Source organism: Phyllostomus discolor, chromosome 3, assembly GCF_004126475.2.
Source record: "Phyllostomus discolor isolate MPI-MPIP mPhyDis1 chromosome 3, mPhyDis1.pri.v3, whole genome shotgun sequence".
Taxonomy (NCBI): domain Eukaryota; kingdom Metazoa; phylum Chordata; class Mammalia; order Chiroptera; family Phyllostomidae; genus Phyllostomus; species Phyllostomus discolor.
Window position 1 is genome coordinate 187,022,004 of NC_040905.2, and position 26,082 is coordinate 187,048,085.

Genomic DNA, 26,082 nt, shown 5'->3' on the forward strand with positions numbered 1-26,082 from the left:
TGAGCTTTGCACAAGTGGGATGGCCTGCCCTGTGCGCCCCTCCTCGCCACACACCATGGAGGGCTTCTGGAGGCTGAGCCGGGTTCGTCTCTCCAGCATCGCACCACAGAGCCTGGAGTGACCTCTTACCTGAGACTGTGTCCCTTTCGCCTGCAACTATTGGCACCTCCTACTACCTGGGGCTATTTCAGGCAGAGAACAAACCAAATATAAACCTTTGTCTCCTGTGAAGTTACACTTGGGGGTTGGGGTACAGGCAAGGTATAGGGAGGGAAATCCTGGAATATCAGCTACATTTACAATTTTTATTAGGATTAGTTTTGCTGCACTTAATCATACGTATCACTTATACCCCCAAACTGGATCACTCCGGGGCATTCGAGTAGGTTCCCAGGTCCTGCACACAGGGCGGGGCACCGCAGCCAACCACTCAGTCCAGCTGTGTGATCTCGGAACATCGGCATCACTTCGAGCCCGTTTTCCGGGACAAAAATCACAATGATTCCAGCCTCCTTGGGCCGTTGAGAGGATTGTACTGGCGGGTGAACGGAGAGTGCTTTGTCCGCGGAGCAACCCGGACAGAAGTGACAGCTGGAGAGACCCGCGTCGGCTCGGAGTGGAATTGGCGGCCGGGGAGAGCGAGTCAGTTGAAGGGGAAAGGGGGCGTGGGGAGATCCCGGGGTGGGAGTGCGCCACCACTGCCCGAGGTGGGGCGCGGCGCGAGGGGGAGCGCAGGGCGCGGCGGAGTCGGGTTTCAGAGCGCGGGTGACTCAGGGCGCGGGCCGGCAGCCGGGAGCCTGCCCGCCGTGGCCGCTGCCCAGCACCGCCTTTGTTTCCTGCAGGAAGGGCGAGCGGCGGCCAGCGCGCAGCGCCCCTTCGCCTCCGCTGAGCTAGGCGGCTCAGAGCCTTCGGGGCTCCGCAGACCCCGGAGATGGCGCCAAGGTAGGACCCGCGTCCCCGTGCCCCGGCCCCCTCAGCCTCTCCCGCCTGCCTCACCTTCTCTCACTCGGCTACTTCGGCTACTTCTTACAGGAGAAATGAGCAGTGTTGGAGCGTGCTGTGGCTGCGTTGGTTCTGCGCGCTTCTCTTCGCTGCAATCAAGACCCACGCCGTGACAGGTAAGCGACCCGCCGTGAGGATGGAACCGGCTGCCTCTGCACCCTGGGGAAGTCGGTTTTGGCGGCCGGCGCGGCTGCGGTGCGCGCCTCATTCCTGGACATAAAAGGGAGTCCTCGCCGCTCCGTGCGCCTTGGCGGCTCTGCCGCGGCTTCCCGGGTCAGTGCGGGGGCTTCCAGGGGTGCACGAGAGCCCTGGGCACCCAGGGCGGGTGGAGCGCTATCAGGGCACCCAAGATGTCTAAACTGGGCGCGGCCTCTCCAATCTTGGGCAGAGCGGGAGTTTGGAAGCCCAGCGACGGCATCAGAGGTTCCACGGGGACAGTTAGCTGCCGCTCACCGAGCGCCCGCCCGCGCCCAGGTCGTGCGTGCTGCCTAGCTCACTGTAAGGACAGGTCTGGTGCCCGCCCTGAACGCAGGCGCGGAGCAGGACCTGCAGCAGAGACACCTGGATCCTTTGCCTTGAAAGAAATAACGGGACTGAATTGCTCTGATGCCTCCCGTAGTTCTGAGTTACCTATGAGTCAGGTCGCTCCCTGGGGGCAGTGGCGCCCAGGGTGTTGGGCTTGGGAGCCAGGAATCTGGTCCCTTCTGTTCCCCGAGACTCATTTTCCCCACCAGGACAGGGAGGCTGTTGGATGAATAGTGGGGTCTTAGTTAAAATAGATTTTGGTTGAGGCGTGTTAGGCTGCCTGGGTTTGAATTGTGCCCACGTTAGGTGACCTTGGGCAGTGCATTTCAGCTCTCTGGGCCTCAGTTTCTTCACTTGAAAAAGGTGAATAATGGAACCACCTTACTCGTAGGGAAGCTGTGAAGATTAATTAGAGAGACATTAGAAATAATATGCTTCCCACATGCTGGCACATACTGGGCAGAAAATAAGTGCTAGAAATTATGGCTTGATCCTTGCAATAGCTTTTAAAAAGCAGGGCAGGCGTTTCTACAGTGAGGACACTGAGGACGAAAGAGGCTTAGGAAGCGGCCCGTCCAAAGGCAGGACCTGAGCTGGTCTGCAGGCTCCCGTCCTTCCTTGCTCATCCCTTTTTCTCCATGCAGTTCTGTGGAAGGACTGTGCTCTCCAGACTGTAGTCTCTGCCCCTTTCTGGATTTAGGAGGTTAGTGCACAGCCTCAGTAGAGGTGTGGGGAGAGGGAGGAACAACCCATGAAGGAAATTGGGGATTGAGTGGATGGCCTCGGTTAACTCTTTGTGTGCTGGAGGAAGCCTGGGACAGCCCAGACCATTGTCTTCTTGGGAGCGAGACCCAAACACGACGACAGCTTTTTCTGCCAGAGCACGTCCAGCCTGGCATTTCTTGCAGATCAAAGGGCAGCTGGAGCTCAGTTTTGGCTTCTCAGCACCGTGGCCCATGTGGGAACGCTGCAATTTTGCATGTGATATAGGTTCCTGCCAGCTCAGCAGCAGAGAGCGGCTTCGGGTTCCGCGGTCTTTGCAGAACTTTGCTGCAGCCCTCACGCCCCAAAGGAAGAGGGTTCTGGGGAGAGGCACGCTGTTGTTTCTTTCCTGCTCCTGCGCTTAGCGGCTGGGTCCCCGGATGTCAGGTCAGGGCTGTGGTTTCCCAGACAGAGGAAGTCCTGTTCCCATCCATAATGTAAAAAGGCTGTGCTAGGAAACCAACCCCCAGGAGGTAAAAGGGCCTGGGGAGGGCCATTTGCAACTGATGGGTGCTCAGCGTCCCTTTGGGATTCTGAAGAGGATCTTCCTAGACACGGGACATACCCTCCTGCAAACCAAGTTTTTTCTGCAGTTTAACTAGGTTAACCATTGTGAACGATTTCATAGGGTGAGGCAGAGGTGTGAATACATTCACGTGTCATTCACCCAGTCCTCACTCGGGGAGGTGGGGACAGGGACCGGTATTGTCTCTGTCCTTCCGATGAGGAAAGTGAGTCCCGATGTCCCAAGGCTTCTCAGCCCCTCAGGGTTTCCGGGCCCGCCTTGTTAAAGAGACCCGTGTGAACGGGACCCTTGCCCCTCGCCCTAAGGGGTGACAGTTGAGTAGTAAAGTTACAGTGTCATTGGAACACCTTCTCTACTTTAGAAGACGAGGTTGTTGTCGGGGGCAGAGACAGTAGTGTCACAAGTAATTTGTTTCAGATCATGAAATACTGATACGTGCAAATTGCTTGCAGTCCATAAAGTGTTTGTGGACTGTAACATCCATTCAGAAGAGTACATGCAGAAAGTCCAGTCCGGTGGTTTCTCCCAGTGCAGACATCCACATGACCTAGGTCAGACTGAGTGTCCCCCCCGAGGCTCCTCTGTGCCCTTGGCTGTGTTATCCCCTCCGTCACCTTGACTTTCATGGGGATCACTCCCTTACCATTTAAAAATAACTTTAGTACCTAAGCATGTATCCCTAAATTCTAAAAAATTCCGTTTTACTTGATTTTGAAGTTTATACCTGTCAGATGTCTTCTTTGGTGTGTGGCTTTTTTCACGGAATAGTGAGTTTTTGAGATTCATTAACGCCGTTGCATGCGGCTGTCGTTAACCCATTTTCTTTGCTGTATAATATTTCACTGGTTTAATATCACGTGCACTATTTATCCATTTTTTCTCCTACAATATTCATTTCTTTTCCATTTTGGGCTAACATGGTAGTGTGTCTGTGAACATTCTTGCACACGTGTCTGGGTGCACATGCACACACATTTCCGTTGGCTCTGTGCCTAAGAGCGGAGTGTGGGGTACCGGGCTATGAAATTATCCTGCTGGACAGACGGTGCACGAACACCCAGCACATCTTCCACTGCGGTTGTTCAGAAGGACACAGACGCCAACCTAGCACGCGAGCCCTCAGTTTTTAGCGTCCTCTCCAGCACTTGGTCTCATCACTGGGCTTGATTTCAGCCTTTCTAGTGGGCACCTATTGGAATCTCACTGTCATCTTAATTTATATTTTCCTGATTATTAAACTGATTGCCTGTTCATACGTTTATTGGACATTTGGATATCCTGACTTACTTTTTTTTGAGGTGAAATTCACATAGCATAAAACTAGCCATTGTCATGTGTCCACTTCAGTGGGATTCAGCACATTTACAATGCTTTGCAGCCGTGTTTTTATCTACTTCTAAAACATTTGCATCATTTTAAAGGAAAACCTTAATTCCATTAAGCAGTCACTCCCCATCCCCTCATTTGCAACTCACCAAGCCCTGGCAACCACTAACCTGCTTTCTCTCCCTGTGGATTTGTCTATCCCGGATATTGCACATATGTGGACTTTTACAATACCTGACCTTTTGTGTCTGGCTTCTTTTACTTAGCGTGATGTTTTTGAGGTTCCCCATGTAGTAGCATGTGTTAGTACTTCATTCTTTTTCATGGCTGAATAATATTCTGTTGTGTGGATATACCACAATTGTTTTGTTCATTTTTCCATTCATGGGGATATTTGGGTTGTTTTCACCTTTTGATTATTATGAGTGACATTATTATGAATATCTGTGCAAGGATTTATTTGAGTACTTGTTTTCAATTATTTTGCATATGTAGCTAGAAGGAGAATTTCTGGGTCATAAGGTAATTCCATGCTTAAGTTTTTGAGGAACTCCCAAGCTAGTTTCCACAGTGGCCTCACCCTTTCACAGTCGCACCAGCAGTGTACAAGGGTTCCGATTTTTCCATATTCATGCCAACACTTGTAATTTTCCATTTTAAAAATTACAGCCATTTCAGATTTTGTATCACTGGCCTCCCACCTTGCCCATGCCCTGGCCTGTAATGAGCTACTGTTGCTCACGTACCGTTGGACTTTGTGATGAATATAAATGATTGCAGTGTTTTAATGACTGGCTAAGATTTTTGGTTTTGTCTAAAATTGGAGATGCCCGTGGTAGCCTCGGGTCCCACTTGCGTGTTGTACAGCAGAGTGAGGGCTGGAAATCCCTGGCGCGCAGAACCCTTCGCAGCTCCCCGTGTACAGCTGGGATTTTGCAGGTCCCCTTGACTTGGCACAGCTGTGAGCTGGTCGCCCTGTCTAGAGCGCACTGTCTCACACTCCCTTTCTCTCTAAGGTCTAATCCTGCCTATCGGCTTAAACAGCCCATCTCCCAGGGTCCTTCCCTGGGTCGCTCCAGTGGAGCTTTCTCGGCACTAAACCCCTGCAGTCCTTCATCTCTCTCTCCAGGCCCCCGCCGTGGTCCCACTCTGTACTATCCATGTTTCACTCATCTCTGTTCCCCATGGGAGCACCCTGAGGGTTGGGGACACGTCTCATTTGTCTGGAGTTGGTCACTTGGACTTCGGTCATTTTGCTATTATGATAAACCGCACTGCTGGGAGCATCTTCAGACAAATGGCCTTTGTTTTCTTTTTGGGTTATTTCCTTTGACCAGATTCTCCCAAACAGACTCGCCTATCCCATATACAACTAGTTGGATAGTTCTCATGTATTTAGATGGATTTTTCTTAAAAGCACGTTCAGTCATGCCGGGCTCTGGAATGATGGAATTTAATTCAATCTGCTCCGGCCGGGCTCTTGGTGTGCCTGGGATGGAGTCATGCCCCTCACACCTGCAGGCCCTCTGTGGCCTGTCCTTGGCCTGCCTCCTGGTCTCCACTCACCTGCAGCCCCCCTTGACTTGGGCTCACACCAAACTACCGGAAGGTTTCTGAATGAGGTATGCGACGTCCCACCTGTGTCTTTGCACAGACCGGTTCCTTTCAGAGAATGCCTTTCTCCTTGTCCACGGGCCAACCCTATTCATCCTAGAAGGTTCCTTTCTGGGAAGCCCTCCTGCTCTGCCAGGCACACAGGGCTTTCCTCTGGGCTAGTACAGCATTCCCCCATGTCTTAGTCACAGGGCTTTTCAGACTAGACCGTGACCTTTGATTGCTTTGCTGTCCCCCCTACTACAGAGGAAGTTCTGCGAGGCAGGGGCTGGGCCTTGTCCAACTCTGAATCCCAGGACCTAGTGCGGGGCCTGGCACAGAGTGGGCGCTCAGCAGACCCTCCCAGTGAATCCAAGGAGGAATGAATGGGCAGTCTGAGCTGTGGTCTAGAGAGAGTGCGCCAGTTCACCACATCCTCCATGGTGTGTAAGTCATCCTGGTGTTTTCTGCAGCGCTGCCAGCTGTGGGGTGACCGTGACTGAGCAGTCAGGGTACATTATTGAGCTTTTAGTTTATCTTTCCTTTAATAACCTTCATAGCTAGTTAGACTGAAGTTTACACTACTGTTACTTTGCTCTTTTTCTATTCCATCTAATTGTATAAACATGTTTTCTAGCTTATCCCTGCTTATCTTACTCCTGATAGCCTCTGTTTTGTCCCAAGTTGTATATTTATATTTTCTCTGCCAGCTAAATAGATGAGCTTATTTTTCCATTTTCCTTTAATGTCTACAGCTTGATCCGTTTAACATGGACCATAGATTAGGGTGTGATCTGAAGTCAGTTCTTTTCTAAAGTGGTATACTAGATTCCCCAACATACCAATTAAAATTTGAGCTGTTGCCTCATCATTTTGTTTCTTCTGGTTATCATATATTTTTTCCTTTTAATGATAGGATTTCTTTTTCCTGGAATCTCTATACTACTGGTCACTTTCTTTGCATATGTGTTTTTTTTAACCCACATGGTCTTGATCATTATAATATGCTTTGTAATATGTTTACAATCTGGTAAGGAACTCACCCCTGCTTCCTTCACTAAGTCATAAATTCTTTAGTACAGGTTAATTTATCACGTAATCGCCTCATGACAAGCTTGGATACTGGGAATGTTGTAGTGGTAGTGGGCAGGTGAAGATTATAGAAGGGAGACAATCTGACAATAAGATTCAGTTGAAGACATTAATGTGCAGTAAAGAGGACAAATGAGCAGCTAAGGCTTCACAGTCAGAGCAGCAGATGGTGGGGTCTGAGCTGTTGCTGCAGACACAGGGCAGCTGAGATGAGTCAGACGTGTTGGGAGGAGCCACGTTCGCTGACGGATCACCTTCCTCTTCTCCACCCCAACTAGAGAGGGAGAAAGTGCAGGGTTAGGACAGAACCTGGGAGGAGGTCCAGCATCCTTCTGGGCAAGAGCTAATAAGGGAGGCATGAGTCCTAGGTCACCTAGCAAGTGCAGTCCAACCCTTATCCCCAACAGAACTCAACTCAGCTCAGCTTAACCCAAACCAACCCAAGTTAATCCAATCCAAATCATTTCACACTTGTTGTAGGTCCATGGACTGGACAGGGCAAGAAACTGTTCTGAGGGTCCTGACGTCACTCTCAAGTGACCAGGACCCCTGACCTCAAGTACTGGGGGTGTCCCTTCCCAGGTTCGGAGGAGGTTGGCTGGAGTCTGGCTTGCCGGGAGCAGCCCTGCCCCAGGTCTCTCCAGGAGTCAGTCATCCCATCATTGAGAGACTCAAACGGGTCCTGGCGTAAAAGTCCCTTCCACCACCAGGAGGCCTTATGCAACTAGCTTCTTCCCAAAGGGCGCATCTGTTGAAATCTTCAAAACTGTCTGGCATGTGTGTCTTGGCTACTATTAAAGAGTTTTGTCTTTTTCCTACATTTCCTGGCTGCCTACACTCTCTGAGGCCCCCTGGGGTAAGTGGTGCAGTGGCTTAAGAGTTGCACTGGACCCAGTGCCCGTCCTGGAGGGACTCGCCACCAGTAGTAGAGGCCGGTGTGCAGCGGCTGGCTTGACCACTGAGGAGCTTCTCCTGAGTGTCCTAACGCAGGTGCAGGCATGCTTCCACACCACCAAATAGGGATGCCCCTTTCCACCGGAAGATGGGGCTGGCACTGGGGCCAGGCCATGGTAAGCAAGCTTTGAAAGAGGAAATCTATTTTTTCAACCATGTTTAAAAATTTTGGTAATAATGATCATTGTAAAAAATCTTGGAGGGGAAAAGAAGTTTACGAAGATCGCATGTTATCTCGTGACTCAAGATAAACTCTGCTAACATTTGGTGGGCTCTCTTTCAAGTTCTTTTCCATGCTTACCTATGCCTATGTGTTATACATAGATCATCCTGTACATTGTATGTTGCTGCTTGGCTTTTTTTCTCCTTTAACGACCATCTAGGCACTTCCCCTGGAGCATGAATGTTCTTCTCCATTGTAATTGAAAGAGTATTTCATTATGGGGATGTCCCATAGTTAAACGAGTCCCCTCTTAAGCCTTTAGGTTGTTTCCGGTTGTAGACTATTATAGAAACAGTATCTCGATGGTCCTATTTGTATAGCTCTGTATTTGACCATTTCTGTGATTATTTCCTAGCTTGAATCCCTAAAACAAATTGTTGGATCTGGTGCGTGCCCGCGTTTAAGGCTTTTGGTGTATTCTTTGGAGAGGCAATAGTAACTTACAGTCCTCACAGCAGCACGTGAGAGGCCTAGCTCACCCGGCCTTCACCATTGCTGCTATTTTTCTGATTTGAAAAGAGAAAACCACAGCTAGAGGGACAGCGCCCGCATTACAGCTCCAAATTGTCCTTCCTTGAGTGGAGCCAAGGCTTCCCTCCTCTGTTCTCTCCTCCCTCCCCCCGATTTATTCAGCCATGTTGCATGTGCCTCGTGGTAAGGGCCACATGAAAAGAAGGTTTTTCAGGAAATTAGAAAGCAAGAGCTCAGGTCACAAGGACCTTGGTGCTTCTCGACCCTGACTGCTCCTTAGAATCACTTCAGGGATTCAAAAGGAACTTGACACTCAGTCTTCCACTGCTTCTGGGGTTCTTAATGAACCCATCTGGGGCGAGGGCAGGCTTTTAAAGCTCTCGGTGTGCTTCTCAAGGTGCAGCCAGGGATGAGAGCAATCAATGTAGGCCAACAGCTTCCCCAAGGGGAAAGTCCCTGTTCACGGTTGCAACCCAGGTGAGTGGCAGAGCTGCCACCGGACCCCGGAGGGAGCTCCAGAGGGCATATATAGCTCACACACACGAGTTCTGGGATCCCAGGTCTCCTGGGTTCAAATCTCAGCTCAGTTACTTTCCTTTGAGTGACTTGGGGCCGGTTACCTATCTTTTTCTTAACGTCTTTATCTGGAATAGGACAATAATCTCTACCTTGAGGAGTAATGAGATAAGCATCAGGCTTGTATTTATTTGGTGGCCAGTTCAATATCTCCACCCTTCCCTGCTCCCACATCACTGTGGGTTCCTTGAGGGCAGGAACCCTGTTTTATTTGTCCATGCTTCCTCAACATCTGACATGGTATTACATGGACACAATGAGCATTTGAATACATTAATGAATGAATCATTCAAAGCCTGAGACTGTGGAGATCTTAGTGAAAACCCAGCATTATGAGCCCTTGACCGTAGCAAAGTCTGTGTGTCCCCGCAGCCCTGCTGGAAGACCACCCGCAGCCATCCGCTACATTGGATGACGGAGGGGTCAGAGCGGGGGTAACAGCAGGGGCTGGGCGGTTACACCCGGGGATAGAATACACATCGTGGAAGAAAAAGGAAGGTACGCTTTTCAGTGTCGGAAAGTTAAGATCATTCCATCCCACAGAACAGGGGTGTGGAGAGTTCAAAGGCGATGACAAACTGAAGCTAAATTCATGCAGTTTCAACAACGTCACACGCAGAACTCCATCTGAACTTGGAACAGCCAGTGGCTTCTCCCCTTCCAGACACACAGTCTTAGCGGTAGCGAGTTCTGCCCATTTTCACCACACAGGTGTGCCTCCTGGCCTCCATTCTCACCCATCCCCCCCCCCCCCCCAGTGCAGCCACAGTCATCTGCCAGCAGCATCAGCGCCACCTGGGAAGTAGTAAAAAACGAAACATCTCCGGTCCCTCCCACAGGCTCAATAAATCAGAATCTGCATTTTAATAAGATCCCTGGAGATTCACGTGCACATGAAAGTTTGAGCAGCGCCATAAAACCAACTCTGATGATGTCACCTCTTCTTAGAACTCTGTGTCTTCGTCCGGTGCTTACCACCTGTCGTAAACAGAGCAGCGACCTCCAGAGGCGTCGCATCCTGATCCTCAGAAACTGTGACTGTGTTTGGTTATACTGGAAAAGGGAACTCGGGTTCAGATGGAATTGATATTGATAATCAGCTCAATTTAAAAGAGGATAAAGATTCCAGATTACTCAGGTGGGCCCTGTGTAATCACAGGAACGTTTTAAAGTGGAAGAGGGAGACAGAGGAAGTCAGGGTGACGCAACGTGGGAAGGGTTTGAGCGGCCTTCTTTCCTGGTGGGAGATGGAGGAAGGGGCCGCAAGCCAGGAAATGTGGGCACCTCTGGAAGGGGGACAAAGCAAGGAAAGGGATTTTCCCTTCAAGCTTCCAGAAGGGAGCATAGTAAGACCTGTGCTGGAGTTCTAACCAGCAGAACTATAAGTTAATAAATTTGTGCTAGTGGAAGTTACTGAATTTGTGGTCGTTTGTTATAGCAGCCTTAGAAAATCATTATAACACTCCTCAGAGTGACGTTTGAGACCCCCCGAGGACCACATGTGCTGTTCTGGCCTCATCCCCCAGAGTATGTCTCCTCCCAGCCTGATCTCAAACCACACAGCCTCGGAGTGGCTGGCGTACGGGGAGGGCCAGCCGGAGAGGGCAGAATGCGGCCGTTTCTTCACGGATCCCCAGTATCTAGCACCGTGTCTGGCCCCTGGCAGGTACTCGAGCCGTGCTTGTTGAATGGATAGCCAGGCAGAGGTTCCCTGTTGTTTTCTCTGTCTTGGGCAAATCTCTGTCTCTCTTTGGGCCTCAGTTTCCCCATCTGGGAAGTGAAGAGGTTGGACCAGGGAAACTCTAAAAGCACTGTCAGCATGAACACTCTAGGACACTTGAGTTCGGTTTGGCCAAACTTGGGGGCAGTTGGGAGACGTGATTCACTTCAGCAGCGCTGAGCCCTGTTCAGACCCTTCACTGACATCCCGGCCCATGGGACACAGTCAGGATCCAAAACCGCGTCCAATAACTGTGTGTATCTGGGCCGAAACAGAGACCGCGGAGGCTCTCTCCCTCCGTCCAGTTGCAAAGCCCAATTACTCTCTCTCCCACAGAAAGAAAAAGGAGGGAAAGAAAACCGTTTCTCACTGCAGAGTTTTTCCATGTGACACATTTTCTAATTTTACTCCAGCCTGAGCTGTCTAGAGTAGATGGCTCCATTTCAGGGTCTACCCCCCGCCCCTTGTAGAATATGAGCTTCTAGTTTAAGAAATAGAACAGTTTAAAAAAAGAAATACAACGGTTTGGTTTGTTTAGTATTTGCAAGTGTGGGCTGATATTAGATTATAGACGATGTCTTCATTTTCTCTGCTGGGGGAAGTTCTCTACATTGCACAGTGCTGACCTGGTTTGGGGTGCTAGAGACAGGATTCCTTGGTTCTGGGCTCAGCTGTGGGAGCTTGCCCAAGTCGTTTCCTCTCTTGGGCTCAGATACTTAATCTGCAAAGAAAGGAAATGCTGCCCTACCATGGAGACTGTGCCCGGACTGGGAGAAGTGGCGGGTGGGCCCCGTTTCTCAGAGTCCATAGTTCTATTTGAGATGTCATTGGAATTGCACATACCCACGTTTCTACCTGCCATCAGCGTTTACAGTCTCTGCACTGCTGGTCAACTGCTCGGAGTGGCTGAGAGATGTTTAGCCCCTGGAAGAGTACTGCAGCTTTGTTTCAAAGAAATAAGTTCTGCCCCTGCTATGTCTACAGCGGCCAGTCTGTCCCTTGCATCCCTTCGCCCCAGCTGTGTCACACTCACTAGTGGATTGTCACAGCAACTCCTTGCCACTAGGGCCTTCCCTCTCTCCATCTCTAGCGCATCTCCTCACTGCAGAGTGCTTGTCAAAACATGGGCCCCCTCACGTCATGTCGTGTCCCCTTTCAAAACCCTTCTATGCTTCCTATTACAGCTCCGTAAAGCCCACTCTCTCTGGGCTGGATCTCGAAGTGTCTTTTCCCCTCACATGGCTCCCCATGCTCTGGCTTTAGCCATGCTGATTCCTTGCTGGTCTCTGAATGGAATGAGTATGTTCCCTTCTCCCAGCCTTTGTTAGTGTCATCCTGCAGTCTGGAATACTCTCCTCTCTCTCTTGAAATCCTCTTTCACCTTTTCCCCCTGAGAGACTTGCTGTGTAAAGTATGGTCCCCGCACCAGCAGCATTGGTACCGCTTAGGAGCTTGCTAGACACGCAGGATTCCAGGTCCTGCCCCAGACCTGCTGCTTCGGAATCTGCACCTTTCCCAGGTTCCCCGTGACTCATGGGCACACAGAATAGGGAGACATGGGCCTCTGTGGTATGGTGGTGAAGTGCTGGGGCTTTGGGTCAGACAGAACTGGTTCGATTCCAGGCTTTGTACCTATTAGCTGGTGACCTTGAACAATTTACTAGTCCTCTTCTTGCCTCCGTTTTCTCATCTGTAGAGATGATAATAGTACCTATTTCAGAGTTCTTGTGATGAGTACGTGAAATCGTGTCCCCAAAACTCTTAGCACAGTGCCTGGCACACGGTGAACCCTCAATAAAAGGTCATGGCCATGGTAACAAGGTTCAACCTCAATGCTGACGGCTGTGGTCCCTAAACCCTCCCGAGGCCTCTCTCAGCATTGTGCCCGGTTCATTCCATCAGGGGCAGAATTCATTTACAAGTTCATCTTGCCTCAGACAGGGAGGGTGGCATAGTGCCATTCATTTTTGGAGTTTAAAATCATTGAACTTCCAGTCCATGACCTGCTATATCAGAATCTGAACCTTACCCTGACCCCTGGTGCTGTGTTTACACTCAGAACTGGGAGATGTGGGCCCTTGAGGCGTGCAGTTAGTGCCGGGGTCAAATGGAGTTGGAGAGAGAGAAGCAGGCTAAGCCGGGACTTTGTAAATGTGGGTGGGTGGGACAAGATGAATCCCAAAGTTTCTGGCTTGAAAACTCGGCCACCCTGCCTGTCATAGCCTGATAGGCTTTTCATGTGTTCACTTGTTCACTCACTTTCACTCAAATATTTATTTAATCCCTACTCCATGCGAGGCCACGCGACATGTGCCCGGCGTGCAGTAATGAGCTGATAGGCGTGGTTCCCACCCTCGTGGAGCCTACAGTCCAGCACGGGACATAGACACTACATAAAGGATTGTACAAAAACTTTAAATATTTATAAATAGTGAAAAGTGTTATGAAGAAGCACAGGGAGCCAAGGAAGCACATACCTGGCCACTCTAATCTGTCCTGGGGCGTCAGAAAGGTCTCCCCAGGGAGCAACATTTGAGAAGGAGATGTGGAGGATGGATAGATTTAGCTGGGAAAGGGGGCAGGGCTGATGGGTTGGAAGGGCAGTGGGATGTTCCAGATAGATGTGCAGAATAAGAGGATGGCAGCAGCAGCCTATGTGTGGCCTGAGCATGGTGGGGGGTGGGGACCATGCTGGGGGTCGGGGGAGGTTCTCCAGGACGGAAGCGACCCTTTGTTCAGTAGCTGCTTTCCTGAGCCTGGCCCTGGGCAAGCATTTTGGCTTCCGTGATCCCTTGGGTCCAGCGCCATGCTCATAGCCCAAAGGTTCACTGGCTGAGGGCTCCGGGTCCTGCTTGCCGTCCTGTTCCTGCCTCTACTTCTCTGAGAGAAAATTGCTTCAGGTGGAGGCACAAAGCAGGGTCTCCAGCTTTGAGTTGCACAGAGAAGGGCATTTGAGAGACTTGCAGTGACACGTTAGGGAAGCCGAGCTGGAATGAGAGTCCTGAGCCAGCACAGAGTTCCCAGTCCTGCCTCAGCCATCAGGAGCCTCCCAGGTCGTCACCGCTGCCTGGCTGAGAGATCACAAGGGTCACGTGAGGTAAGGATTCTAAGAATTGCCCTCCGCAGTTAGACTCCAGTTAGCCTTGGCTTTGAAAAGCTTCTTCCTGTCTGTGCAGCGAAGAGGTTGGGCCAGCTCTAAAAGGCTTGTCCAGATCTGATGTTATCTTTTCAGATGTTTGATCCTCTGGATCTCTGTTCCAGGGAGCATGTATGTCCATGAACACAATGCAAAATTTTCTCACCACAGAGCAGAAATGAGGTCTTGGCAGGGCGAGCCGGGGGAGGACAAGTCAAGTGGAAAGTTTTTAATGTGTCTGCATAGGGGAGCAACTCCTTGGGAATGGTGGGATGCGGGTGGTGTGTTACCCTGGATACAGCGTGGCACGCAAAATCCCATTGTTTGTTTCCTGTATCCACTTTACTCAGCGATTGGTACCTGGGGGTGGAGGCATGGGGCATCCTGTAACAACTGGGGAATCATTTAGAACTTTTATGTTAAAAGAAACAGCACACGTGTGTTATAGAGGGGAGTGCACAGATTGAGTGCCTTTAAAGATAAAGCAGGGGGCTTGAATTACATTTCCAAGCTCTGAGGAACTCTGTGGCTAGACTCAAGCCCTTGGATATGAGGTCCCCTCTCTCAGATGGTGGGCTGCTCTAATGAAGATGATGTTATGTATGAATTTGAGGTCCTGAACGTGTAGGGAAGGCTCAAAATCATTGCAATGTGTGCCAGAACCCATTCTTCAATAAGCATGTTCTCTGTCTACAAATACAGAGTGCACTTGTATGTCAAAAGCCCTATTAATTTTTGTTTTTGTTTTGTTTTTGCCATTGACAAGATGGAGATTGCTCTCCAAAGCTCTTGTACTAGAACTGCCCACCCCATGAGGGAAAGACCCCAGCAGGGCCTTCCATACAGCAGGTGCTCAATGAATGCTAGTTGAATGAACAGTGTGTGTGCTCACGGCTCTAAGTCGCTCTCCTCTCTCAATCTGTTTTCGCCTTTCAGGAATAAGTGTGTGTGGTTGCATTAGCATGGGAAGTTGTGTGGAATGTGAAAAATGCTGCTCATGCATATGCATGTGGGAGAGACTGGCTGGTCCCACTCAAGTTCAAGGTTTCTAAGAATTGCCCTTTGGAGGCAGCCTCCTACCCAGTGTGGTCCATGCCACATAGTGGCTCCTTGTGGGAGAAGGCACAGTTCACCATTCACACTCCTTGGACAGCTGGGGGTCCTAGGGCTCCCTTGTGACAGGCCCAAAGACCCCCCCCCCCCAAATACCTCACTTCCCTCAAAGCCCACTGGGAACCTTGAGGATCCAGAAAATGTTGGACTTCCAGGATCATCTATTCTAGCTCTCCTAAATGGCAGATGGGCAGGCAGGGGCTCAGGCAGAACACGGACGTGATGATAGTCACACAGCTGAAATACAGGAGAGCTGGGTATAGAACAGGGTCTTCTGATGTCCAGGTGGGTGGCATCGTACCAACCCAAAGTTCCCAGGTGCTGCTTGCCCATCGATTTGCTGCCAGTGTTTTCCACCCTCGGGGATGTGGGGGGAAAGACAGGGGAAGGAATGCACCTATGCCAAGGGTTTCTTATGTGCGTGTAGTGCTGACCTTTGGAAACATCAGATGGACTTCCAATTCCAGTTCCTCCGTTTACTGGCTATTCCTCCATTTACCTGGGAAAATTGCCCCTGAAGAGCACTTTGGTTTCCTCCTCTGGATGGGGGTAGGAGAGGTCCTGCCTCCTGGCTGTGTGAAGCTGGAGTGCCCAAGCAGAGAAGAGGCAGCAGGCATTCCGGGGCTGAGGCTTGCCCCTAGCTCATGAACCCCATCCTGCTGCACAGCTGCATCACTGGGAACTTTCACAACTTGCTGAGGCCCAGAGACTCTGATGGGGCTGGGAGCCAGGCATCAGTGTTCCAAGGACCCAGGTGATTCTTGAGCCCAGCCAGGGATGCCCAGTATTGACCATGTATTCCATGAAGGCAGGGGACAGGTCGGCCCTGCTCTCCCATGAATCTCCAACACTAACCATGCCTGGCACAGGGTGGTTGGTACTTGATAGTATTTGTGAATAAATTCTGAATGGATCAGCAAGATGTGCTTGGCACCTGATGTTACCCTGTACCACCCACCCTGAGAGCTGGGTCTTGTCATCTCTGTGTCCAGATAAGAAAACTAAGGCTCAGAGAAGTTACAACTGACCCAAGGTCATCAGCTTGTGAGCGGTAGAGGAAGGACTCGCACGTGGGTCTCTCTGATGATGAAACCCACATCCTTCCCCTGCATCTGCTGGGTGAGGCTCATGCTCCTTGGGTCCCCCCAAAGTCACTCACCCTCAGTTCCAGGTCTCCAGTTAGGGGTGTCTCCTGGGTACTCATTCGGGAAGGCCCGCCTCCCCCTCCGCCACTCTGGAGGCACAAAGGCTCTCCCTCCGGCAAACATTTGGAGACCGTCAAGTACTTTCATCTCGATTAAACAAGAGTTAGCCTGTTTCAAAATATGACTTCAGGGTCACCATCTGTCCTGGCTCTTCCTTAAACTCAAATCCCATTTCAGAGCCAAACGGGGCTCCAACATCCCACGGAGAGGAGGTCTCTGCACAACAGAGTGGGAAAACTGTAGAAAGAAGCTGTGTGTTTGGTAACAGCTGTAGGACAAACTTTTTATGGCATCTGTCCCCCCGCTCAACAGCATCCAAGTCATTATGCAGGGTGGGGCAAAAGCAGATTTACAGTCATTTGTATGGAAAGTGACACAATAATTAATGAACAGTGCAGGAACAAACTGTGTTTCACATACTCGCAGCCGTAAACCTACGTGTGCCTCGCCCTGTATGTGCGGCCCATAGAGACTCCAGCGCGTTCATCCCCGGGCTGGGCCCTTGCTGTGTTCCGAGCGAGCACTTCCCCGCACCCCAACTTCTTTAGGGGATGGGTGAGGGCGGTCTGCACAGTAGACGGCTGTGGGCACGTGACATAATGTAGGCACATAATGAGCGGGTCACACCATCAGGCTGGGCCTTAGTTTTCTCACCTTGGGGACATTGGACTGGGTGCTTCCTGAGGTCCTTCCCCGTTCCGTAGGTCACCCGACTCTCCAGGCTGCCATCGGCCTCGGTCAGTGCAGGCGAGATTTCACGGCGCCTGCCGAAGCCATGAGCTCATTCTGTCCCTGGGCTGCTTCTCTGCCCTGACCGAAGTCACACGAGTTCCTCTGTTGGGACGCCCCGGACCGTTCCCAGGGCGGCTGGACTGTGCCCCGGGCACAACATGCCAAGCGCTGAGAGGCTGCAGGAAAGTATGTCTCCGGCTGGTGCCAAACTGCCGCCTTCGCTGCACATTCCAGATTGCTTGATCCCACCCTCTCCTTGGCACGGGGACGGAAGGGGGCCCAACTCCCAGGGGCAGCAGCTCGAGGTGAAATGGCAATGCCTCCTAAAATGGTCAGCTGCAGCCTTCCTCAGAAACCTGCTGAGGTGCCCTGCTGTCTATTGGGTACATTTTAGCCCCCTTGGCTTGGCATTCAAGGCTCCCCACAATCTGACTCTAGCCTCCTAGGTGAAAAAGTGGCTAGAAGTAAAAAGAGCTGGGAAGGACATTAAATGGCCTATGTGAGTCCCACGCATCTCAGTTACCAGCTCTTTGGCCTTGATCTCCTTCAGCGTCAGTCTGCTCGTCTGCAAAATGGGATACCAATCGTCCCCAGCTTATCAAACTGTCCTGAGATTAAATGAGCTAATGCATGTGGGTTTAACACTCCTAAATCTGTATTTATCTAGATTCATCCTTCTTCCTGCTCTAATTCCGGAGGTTATCTAAGGGTCCCATTGCTCCCTCTCCTGGAACCATGCATCTACCCCTAGTTTTCCTACCTCCCCTCCCCAGCCCTGTGGGTTCGCTTGTGTTCTGCTGGTCCATCTCGTTCACCTGTGCAATGCCTTGCAGGCCTGTCTCATGGGCCGCATCCTTCAGTTCAGGGCTCTATGTGTCGGTGTCCTGTTCTAATCAACTGAGCTGATTGCTACTCAGGGACCAGAGTCTGAGTCCTCTTGATCTCACAGAGTCCAGCCCAGGGTCAAGTATGGGTAAGGTCTGCCTCTGGACGCTGGTTGTGGGCCAGGCCAGAACCTCAGCTGGGACCATGCTTCCAGGATGGCGTGGAAGGTGGAGAGGTCCACTCTGCCTTCCCTTCGGGGATTCTCTGTCCCCTGCGGCTGCGTTCTCTTGGCCTGGGATCCTGTAAACTGCAAGTGAATTGAGGCATGTGGTCAGCAACTCTTTAAGAGATTTCATTGACCATGTGGTTGTGAACCCTGCCAGAGAATTCAAGAAACACCCAAGGACATGCCTCACTTAGAGAGTCTGGAGAGACTCTAGAGAGACTTGAAAATCGCCAGCGTTACTCTTCCAAGCTCCTACCTCCATGACAGCTCTCCCCTCCCCGTGGGGCTGGCGGTGAGGGTGGGGGTGAGAGATGCACCAGGAGCAGGCATCTTGCTGTTCTGTCCCTGGAACCTCAAGCACTGGCCAGTCCCATCCCATCCTGTCTTGCCCTGTGTTCCCTGCTCAACTCCAACACCCAGACAGGCTACGAGAGGCCTCCCGAAGGCCTCCAGCCAAACCTCGAGAACGCCAACGGTGTAAATGGAGAAGGGGAAGCATACGCTGTTCCTCACCCAGATCCTTGTTTCAGGGAGCGGGGAGGGGGAGGCAGCTGGAATGTAGTCTGAAGTCTAGGAGGCCAGTGTTTACGAGCAACACTCCTCACTCCATCGAGGGGTGAGAGCCAAGGGCAGGCATTTTGCAGAAGGCTGGTCATCCAATCTGATTAAGGGGCTGCCAAAAGGATGGAGAGAGATCCCAGCCTCAGGGAAGTTAGCATCAAGCCTCTGTGAGGTTGCAGAGACAGGTTTGCCCCGCTGTCTGAAAGTAGGGCGTTCCTACGAAGCCTTTCATAAGCTGAAATGGTGTCAAGTGAAGAAGCAATTACCTTAGGACACATCTTGTGAACGGAGATATGAAATGGATCGAGATAAAGCACAGGTGCCCTCAGACACACTTCAAAAGCTACAGAGGCTCGCTGCTGAGATGCCGAGTGTAGCTTCCGGGAAGGGGCTCGCTGGGGGCCACTCTTGCTGCTTGGGCACGCACCGCTTCTATAAGGCTTGCTGCAAAACAAATGCTGGGTGCTGTTTTCGCCTTTTTTTCATAGAAGCAAAATCCTCTTTGGAGTTCCCTCAGTTAGTGTAAACAGGTCCTAATAATGTAGGGCTGTCATGACAGCGAAGTAGCACAAAGGGAACTTTCGAAAGGCAGGAATACTTGTATTACATTATACGTGAGTGAGGCTATCACGTGCATGTTGAGCTAAATGGTGCTGGTGGGATCACTACGGCAGTCACTGGTGTTCATCAGAATTCTTTGTGATTGAGGATAATAGATGCTACGACAAGCGTGCAGTCACTCTTGTGCAGAATCCAATAAGCTTATTCATTCACTCATGTGGGCATTAGATATTCATTTATTCACCCATCAGTGCTCCAGTTTTGCTCACCCCAGGCAAGGCCCTGTGCTAGATGGGAGGGGTGGAGAAGCTGGGAGATAGAGAGATGAAACAGGAAGTGATGCATCCTCACCTGGAGGGCTCAAGGCCCGTGGGAGACACAAACAAGTCAGCAGATAACAGCAGAGTAGGGGGGAATTGGGACTTACTGGGAAACTCAGCCAGGGAGGGTTTCTTAGCAAGATGGTGACTCATTTATACTAATCTAGACAGAGTCCCCCTGAGGCTCAGCTTCCCAGTGTGGCTGCCGTGGACTCTCCTGGATGTCTTTAAGCACCTGAAGCTCAGTGCAGGGCAGGGGGGCTGGAGAGACAGGGGAAGTCACTGTCACTGCCCTCCTGGAAGACATGGGCTCCTCCTGGTCAGGACAGGCTTTCCCTGGGGACCAGCTCCCTTGAGACCACAAGCTTCCTCCTACTTCAGATCCCTTACCCAACGTGCACAGACTGTGGGCTGGAACCCCCAAGCCCCTCTGCATCCTCCAGCCCGGGGCTACTTGGCTGCCTCACCCCAGGAATCTACTCACTAGGGGGCTCAGCCTCCCATCAGCTTGGCGGGGATGTCGCTCATTTGCTGTGCTGGGAGCAGAAGGAAGCCCATCTTGGCCGGGGCCCTGCGTAGGTCTGTCCCCCGGCAGAGGCTTCGGGAGTCCTGCCCAGGCCTGTGCGTGGGCCTCAGCCCTGCTGCTCTCTGCCTGTCCATGCCCCCTGCACCATGATTCCCCACAGCTGGCCCCCCATCCCAGCATCAGGCTACTGCCTTACCCTCCACCACACAGGTAGGGCAGTGGGTTTCAAACCAGGGCATCTCCTGGAGGCCTGGCTAAAGCGCAGGGTGCTGGCCTCACTGCGGTCTCTGATTCAGTAGGTCGGGAGCAGAGCCCATGAATTTATATCTCTGATCACTCCCAGGCTGTAACCGAAAGCAGGCCCGGCTGCCTGCCGCTTCGAGGGACAATACTCGAGAGGCAGGTGCTGATGTAAAGGGAAGTGGTTTTATTCAGGCGCCGGCACCCTGAAAGATGGGAGACTCTTGTCTCAAAGCCCATCCCCTGGAAGATGGGGGCTCTTGCCCGAAAGCCCACCCCCTCCTTTCAGTGTGGGAAGAGGGAGAGGGGAACAGAACAAAGAGATCAAGGGAGGGCAGCTGAAAATTTCTCTACGTGCAGATGAGCGTGGTCCATTCCAACAAGGCAAGTGGCGGTCTGGTGGGCTTCTTCCTGGTGTAGTCATCTGGGCTCCACGTTATCCTGGCTTCCCGTCATCCTGGCTCATGGATGAAGGTCAGCAAATCTCCCGGAGCTGGGATGCCTGCAGGTCAGGGTCTGTATGTTTTGAAACTAGTTCCTAGGAATCTTACATAAGCATGCTGCTTATCTACACGCTACATATTAGTCAGAGGCAGCATTTGCAGGAACAGTGTCGAAAGCGTGGTGGGGTGCCTTACAGTTCCTACCTGTTACAACTTCCTGCTATTACAAGGTGATGCTGCGGCTGCTGGTCCGGGAATGACCCTTGGAGAACCGTCGGTGTCCTGGTTAAGCAGATGGGCTATGCAGCTTGAACCCAGGCTGCCTTGGTCTATTCTGTCTCTACCACTTACCAGCTGTGTGACCAAATCCCTCTGCAGCCCCACCTCCTCATCTATGAAAGAGAGGTAACAACACCTTCCTCTCTGGGTTACTGAGAGTATGAGATGACCCAGCCTAGGCCATACTCAGCAAACAGTAAGCTCTCAGTGAACGCATTAGATTTTTGGCTGCTGCAGCAAGTTACCATAAACTAGCGACCTGAAACAACAGAAATGTATTCTTGTAAAGTTCTGGAGGCCAGAAGTCCATGATCCAGGTGTTGGCAGGCTGTCAGGGAGAGCCCTCTCTGCCTCTCCCGGGTCCTGGGGGCTGTCCATGCTCCTTAACTCCGGGCTGTGTTGCTGCAGCTCCTGCCTCCGAGGTCACAGTGTCTCCTCCTCTTCTGTCAAATCTCCCCTGTGTCTCTTAGAGGACACTTGTCGTTGGATTACCCACCTGAACAATCCAGGATGATCCCTTCACCTCAGGATCCTTCATTTAATTGTATCTGCAGAAGACTCTTCTTCCAAACAGAGTCTTATGACCAGGTTCCGAGATTAGGAGGACATGGACATATTTTTTTGGAGGGCCATCATCCTACCCACTACAGTCAACACAGGCCATTGTCATTCTTGTTTAGTTGTCACTTCTTCCGGAAGCTGTGCTTAGGCCTGACCCTAGCTTCTGGCCTTGAATTTGGAGAGGGGGTGGGGCCCCACACCGATGTCTGGGTTTGAGCTCCTCTGGGTTGGCACCATTTGGCTAAAGCCATTGGGAGACTGGGTCAGGAAACTCTGCTTATGAAGTTACCCTGGCCACACAGTGGCATTTCAGTCTGTCCGCACTGCAGTCATCTGAGGGAAACAGCGCTCTCAGCCCCAAGACACCTGTTCAGAGCCCGCCGTCCGTGTTGTTTCTCTCACCTGAGCCGGGTATGCCTGAGGGAGCATTTTCAACCAAGAACCACATTTGACCCTCACTGCAACAGAGTGGAGGAGGCTGGGTCACTCCATGTTTCAGGAGAGACAGGGAGGAAAAATCACCCAAAGCTACCTTTCGTGGCAATCATAGATAATAGTCTAGGGGAGAGAAAAGTAGTGTGTCATCGGCAATAATCACGATAATCATGGTACTTGATTAAATGCATGCTTTGGCTGGGCCCTCTGCTCAGTACTCTATGTCTGCTGTCTCAGGTCATTTTCAAAACTCTCTCCCGAAGCAGGTGGCATTATTTCTGTGACAGATGGAAGAACTGAGGCATAGAGAGGTAAAGTGCCTCAACATTGTGCAGCTTTTAAATGCGGAGCTGGAATTGGAAGCCAGAGCTGGCTGAGTCTTTCCCCCCAACACCATGCGGCTTGGAGATCCTTTTCCCAGCTCTGAAAATATGTCAGGTCTGCCCAAATGAGAGCAGTGGCTGCCTGTGGTCAGCACGACCAGAGTCTCCAGCCCCTCGAAGGCTGTGAGAGACTGTCTCTTACTGGCAGTGGAGCCCTGAGAGCCAATGGGAGGTGCTGATGTTGACCCTAAGAGTGAGGGGGAGGGGCGGTCAGGGCAATGGGGAGAGAGAGGCAGACATGCTCAAGGTCACCGAGGGCTGGGACAGTCAGGGCGTGTTCCCTGGAGTGGGTTAGCCTTGGGTTGAAGTGACATCCCTGGAGATGAGCGGAGGGAGACTCAACTTTTTCCATCGGACAGAAGAGGGTGTGAATCACCAGTCTGGGACCTTGTGGGCAGGTTACTCAACCTCTCTGTGCCTCTGTCCCCTCATCCGCAGGTTGGGAACCGTAAGACCAGGGTTGTTGTAAAGAACGAATGTGGGCTGTGAATGAGCATCACTGGGAAGCTATGCAAAACGTGCCATGCCCAGGCCGGGCCTGGACCAGCGGCATCAGCATCTCTCGGGGTGGGCCTGGGCATTAGTATTTTTTTTAATCTCCTGATTCTGTGCAGCCAGGGTTGAGAACCACTGGCCTGCAGGTAAAGAAACTGGGTCTCCAGGACGCTGTGAGGGTTCAATACGCAGGAGCTCTTACCATGCATTCATTGGAGTATTCACAAAAGTAACGCTTATTGGGTGCCTCCCGGCGCCGGGCCCTGTGCCAAGCCCCAGGTGCCGCCTATGCAGGCCAGCCGCTCACATTCACTGGCCGTCCATTTCCAGCATTGCTCCCCAGAAAATGAGTCAATTGGGTTCATTTTTGTGAAGATGTGACCCAAACTTGATATTCTGAGAAGGTTTCATTGCCAAGAGGAAAACACAGAAAAGGCACCCACATCAGAGGGACTGAAACCCTCTGTGCAGGAAGCGCGATCAAAGCTCCACAGACCTTCGGTGAGGCGTCTGGGAAAGGAAGAGTGGGCTGCGCATGGCTCCTGGCCCCGGCGAACACCGCCCCTGCGGAGCCCCGGATCCAGCACCCGCTGTGTGGAAGCGCTTCGGTGGGCGCATTTCTCCGCACGAGGCTGGGATTGGAACCCGGGATATGAAACAAGTTAAGCCTGAGTGGCTTTGGTGTGAGTGTGTGTGTGAGGGTAGGTGAGTGTGTGTGGGTGTGCAAGAGCATGAGAAAGTACCGTGAGTGAGTGTGTGAGTACATGTGAATAGGTGTGAGGGTGAGCACGTGCAGGTGTCAGTGTGCACAAGTGCAGGATGAGTGTGGGTGAAGGTGTGTGTTTCTGTGTGTGTGTGTATGACTGTATGTATCAGTGTGTGTGACTATGTTCACGGGTGTGCTATGAATAGGTGAGACTATTGTATGAGTGTGTTTTTACACATGTGAATCTGTGTGTGAGTGCATGCGTGACTGTACATGTGACTGGATCTGTGCGTGTGAGTGTACATGTGACTTGGGTGTGTGCATGTGTGTTAGGGGCTGAGGGGCCTTCTCCTTAGCCTCCCACCCCCGGAACCAGTGGCCCCCTCTCTGCCACACCCCCTCCCTGACCCTGGGGAATGCCATTCGAAACACTGTGGTCCAGCTGTCTGCACCCGAGAGCCTGCCCTGCCAGCTTCTGGGTCCCTGTCCCCTTCCAGCGCCGAGCCTGGCAGTTTGCAGGAGCTGCGAGTGGTCAGGTGCTGTCTTCCAGGAGGTCGTCACGTGTTCCTGCCTGGTGCCCCTCATGGGTCCCTCGTGAGGCCCCTCCACCCCTCACCCCCACCCCAGGCCTGCTTTCCGTGCATTTTCCTCCCTGAGCCCTGGCGGAGCCCTCCAGAGCGGCCTGCTGGGGTGATGACTCACGCCTGCTGATGTCATCGTCGGGACTCAAGGCCCTCATCGCACTCAAAGAGCCTTTGTTCCCCAGATGGAAAAGAAGGCCCATAAACTGAGAGCAGTTGACTACAAAGCTCTTCCCAGATGCCCGCAGCTGCTCACACCTGCTCACACCTGCTGGCTTTAACCTGCCACATGGGGCACGTAATTCTGAGGTGGTTCTGTACCCAGTTGTCCAGACCAGAGGTCTGGGCAGGTGACAAAGTGGGGTCCTGAGGCCTCACTGCAGGAAGACAGCAAGACCCTGGAGCCAGTCTCTGCCCAAGGGGTTTGTGTGTACGTATGTGTGCGAATGTTTAGGGGGCTGTGGTGAGCAGACCTGGGTCTCAGAATGAGGGAGGCATACCACCCTCTCTCCAGGCTGGCCCCTCAGTTCCCTCTTCACTGGGACTCCTTATTCGATGATGTTATTTGTTATTTAAAGGCTAAGAGTTAGAGGGTGGCTGTGAGGGGAGCTGACAGAGATGAGTGGCTGGCCCAGAGTCAGCCCGGGTCCGGGTAGTGAGGACTCGCGGGGCCCTGGGCGCTCATGCTGTGCAGGGCCCTGTACTGGGCACAGCCTCACTGTGCTGTGGGCCAGCTGGGCAGGTTACTCTACATCTGAGAAGTGAAGTGACTTGCCCAAGGTCACCCACCAGTTAGTGAAAGACCTGGACTCAAGCCTAGGTCTGTCTGACATCAGTGCCTGAGCGGTTAACCTTCACTTGTGGCTTCCAACCAGGAGAAGGCCTGAGACTCACCCAGGCCCGGCCCTGGAAGACTCTGAGTCAATGGGGCCAGGGGCGAAGGGCAGACCTCTGTCTTTTCAGAAGCTCCGCAAGTGACTCTGACGTGTGGCCAGGACAGGAATGTTCACACCACACTATACCACCTCTTCAGATTTGAATCCCGATTCCAATAGCTTTTTATCCTCATGGCCTTGGAGCCATAAGTAACTTCTCCAAGCCTCAATGTTCTAACCTGTGAAAGGGGGACAATAAAATTATCTGCCTCATAGAGAAGCAGCTGTGAATGTGAAATGGTTGGCAGAAAGCTCCTCAATGGTGCCCGGCATGCAGCAAGCCCGCAGTGAACCTTAGCTGCTGATGCTACTGTTTCTTGTCACTCATCCACAGGCCCCCCTTGACTGGGGACTGAGAGACGGGTCTGCAAGGTCCATGCCCAGGGGCCTATCTCTCATACTATCAGAGAAGGAAGGGAACTAACCACCAGGATGAAGCAGGATGAGAGTGTTTAGACGGAGGGATGGACAGGGACGATGGGGACCAGAGGCATGCCACCTCTTCCCACCAGGTCTCAAGGGAAGCCTGGGGCAGTGGGCTGCAATGGGCAGAGCCCAGCATTGGGGCTTCAGTGCTGGCTCCTGTCTTGGGGCCTCAGGTGAATTACTTCCCCTCTCTGGGGCTTGGTTGTCTCCTCTGGAAAGGAGAGAATGGTCCCTGCCTTGCCTTCTTCCTGGAGGAGGGAGCAGGTGAAAGGAGGCTTTGGACAACAAGAGGGTGCTGGGTGGGTGCCTTCCTGCTGGGGCTCTCAGCTGGGCCCAGCTCCTTCCAGCTGCCGGGCCGGGCAGCCAAGCTACAGGGCCCACACCTTGCCAGTCTCTGCCCACCTCCCACTCCCTTCAAAACCATCCTTTCCTCAGTTCAGGCCACAGTTGAGAGAGAGAGAGAGAGAGAGAGAGAGAGAGAGGGAAGGAGAGAGAGAAGCTTACACAGTAAGTTCATTGAGCAGGAAAATTCTTATGCTATATATGAAAACCGGAAAAGGGAAGGAGGCGGTCTAAGTTTACATGTAGAAAAATGCTCTTCTGTAGTTCAGAAAAATGAGGTC

At 52.0% G+C, this 26,082-nt stretch overlaps 1 protein-coding gene across 3 annotated transcripts in view; it reads left to right on the top strand.

The window, feature by feature from the left end:
• Positions 1-514: 514 nt before the first annotated feature.
• The window catches only part of COL15A1 (collagen type XV alpha 1 chain), a 95,644-nt gene continuing 70,076 nt past the window's right edge, over positions 515-26,082 (top strand). The window contains exons 1-3 of one of the 3 annotated variants that reach the window (XM_036021966.1): positions 515-642; positions 843-942; positions 1,033-1,118. In XM_036021966.1, coding sequence (XP_035877859.1) covers positions 932-942; positions 1,033-1,118 — 97 coding nt within the window. In that variant the 5' untranslated portion in view covers positions 515-642; positions 843-931. Of the gene's footprint in view, positions 643-730; positions 943-1,032; positions 1,119-26,082 lie in introns of those variants that run through there. The other 2 variants (XM_036021968.1, XM_036021967.1) reach the window with 2 other exon arrangements.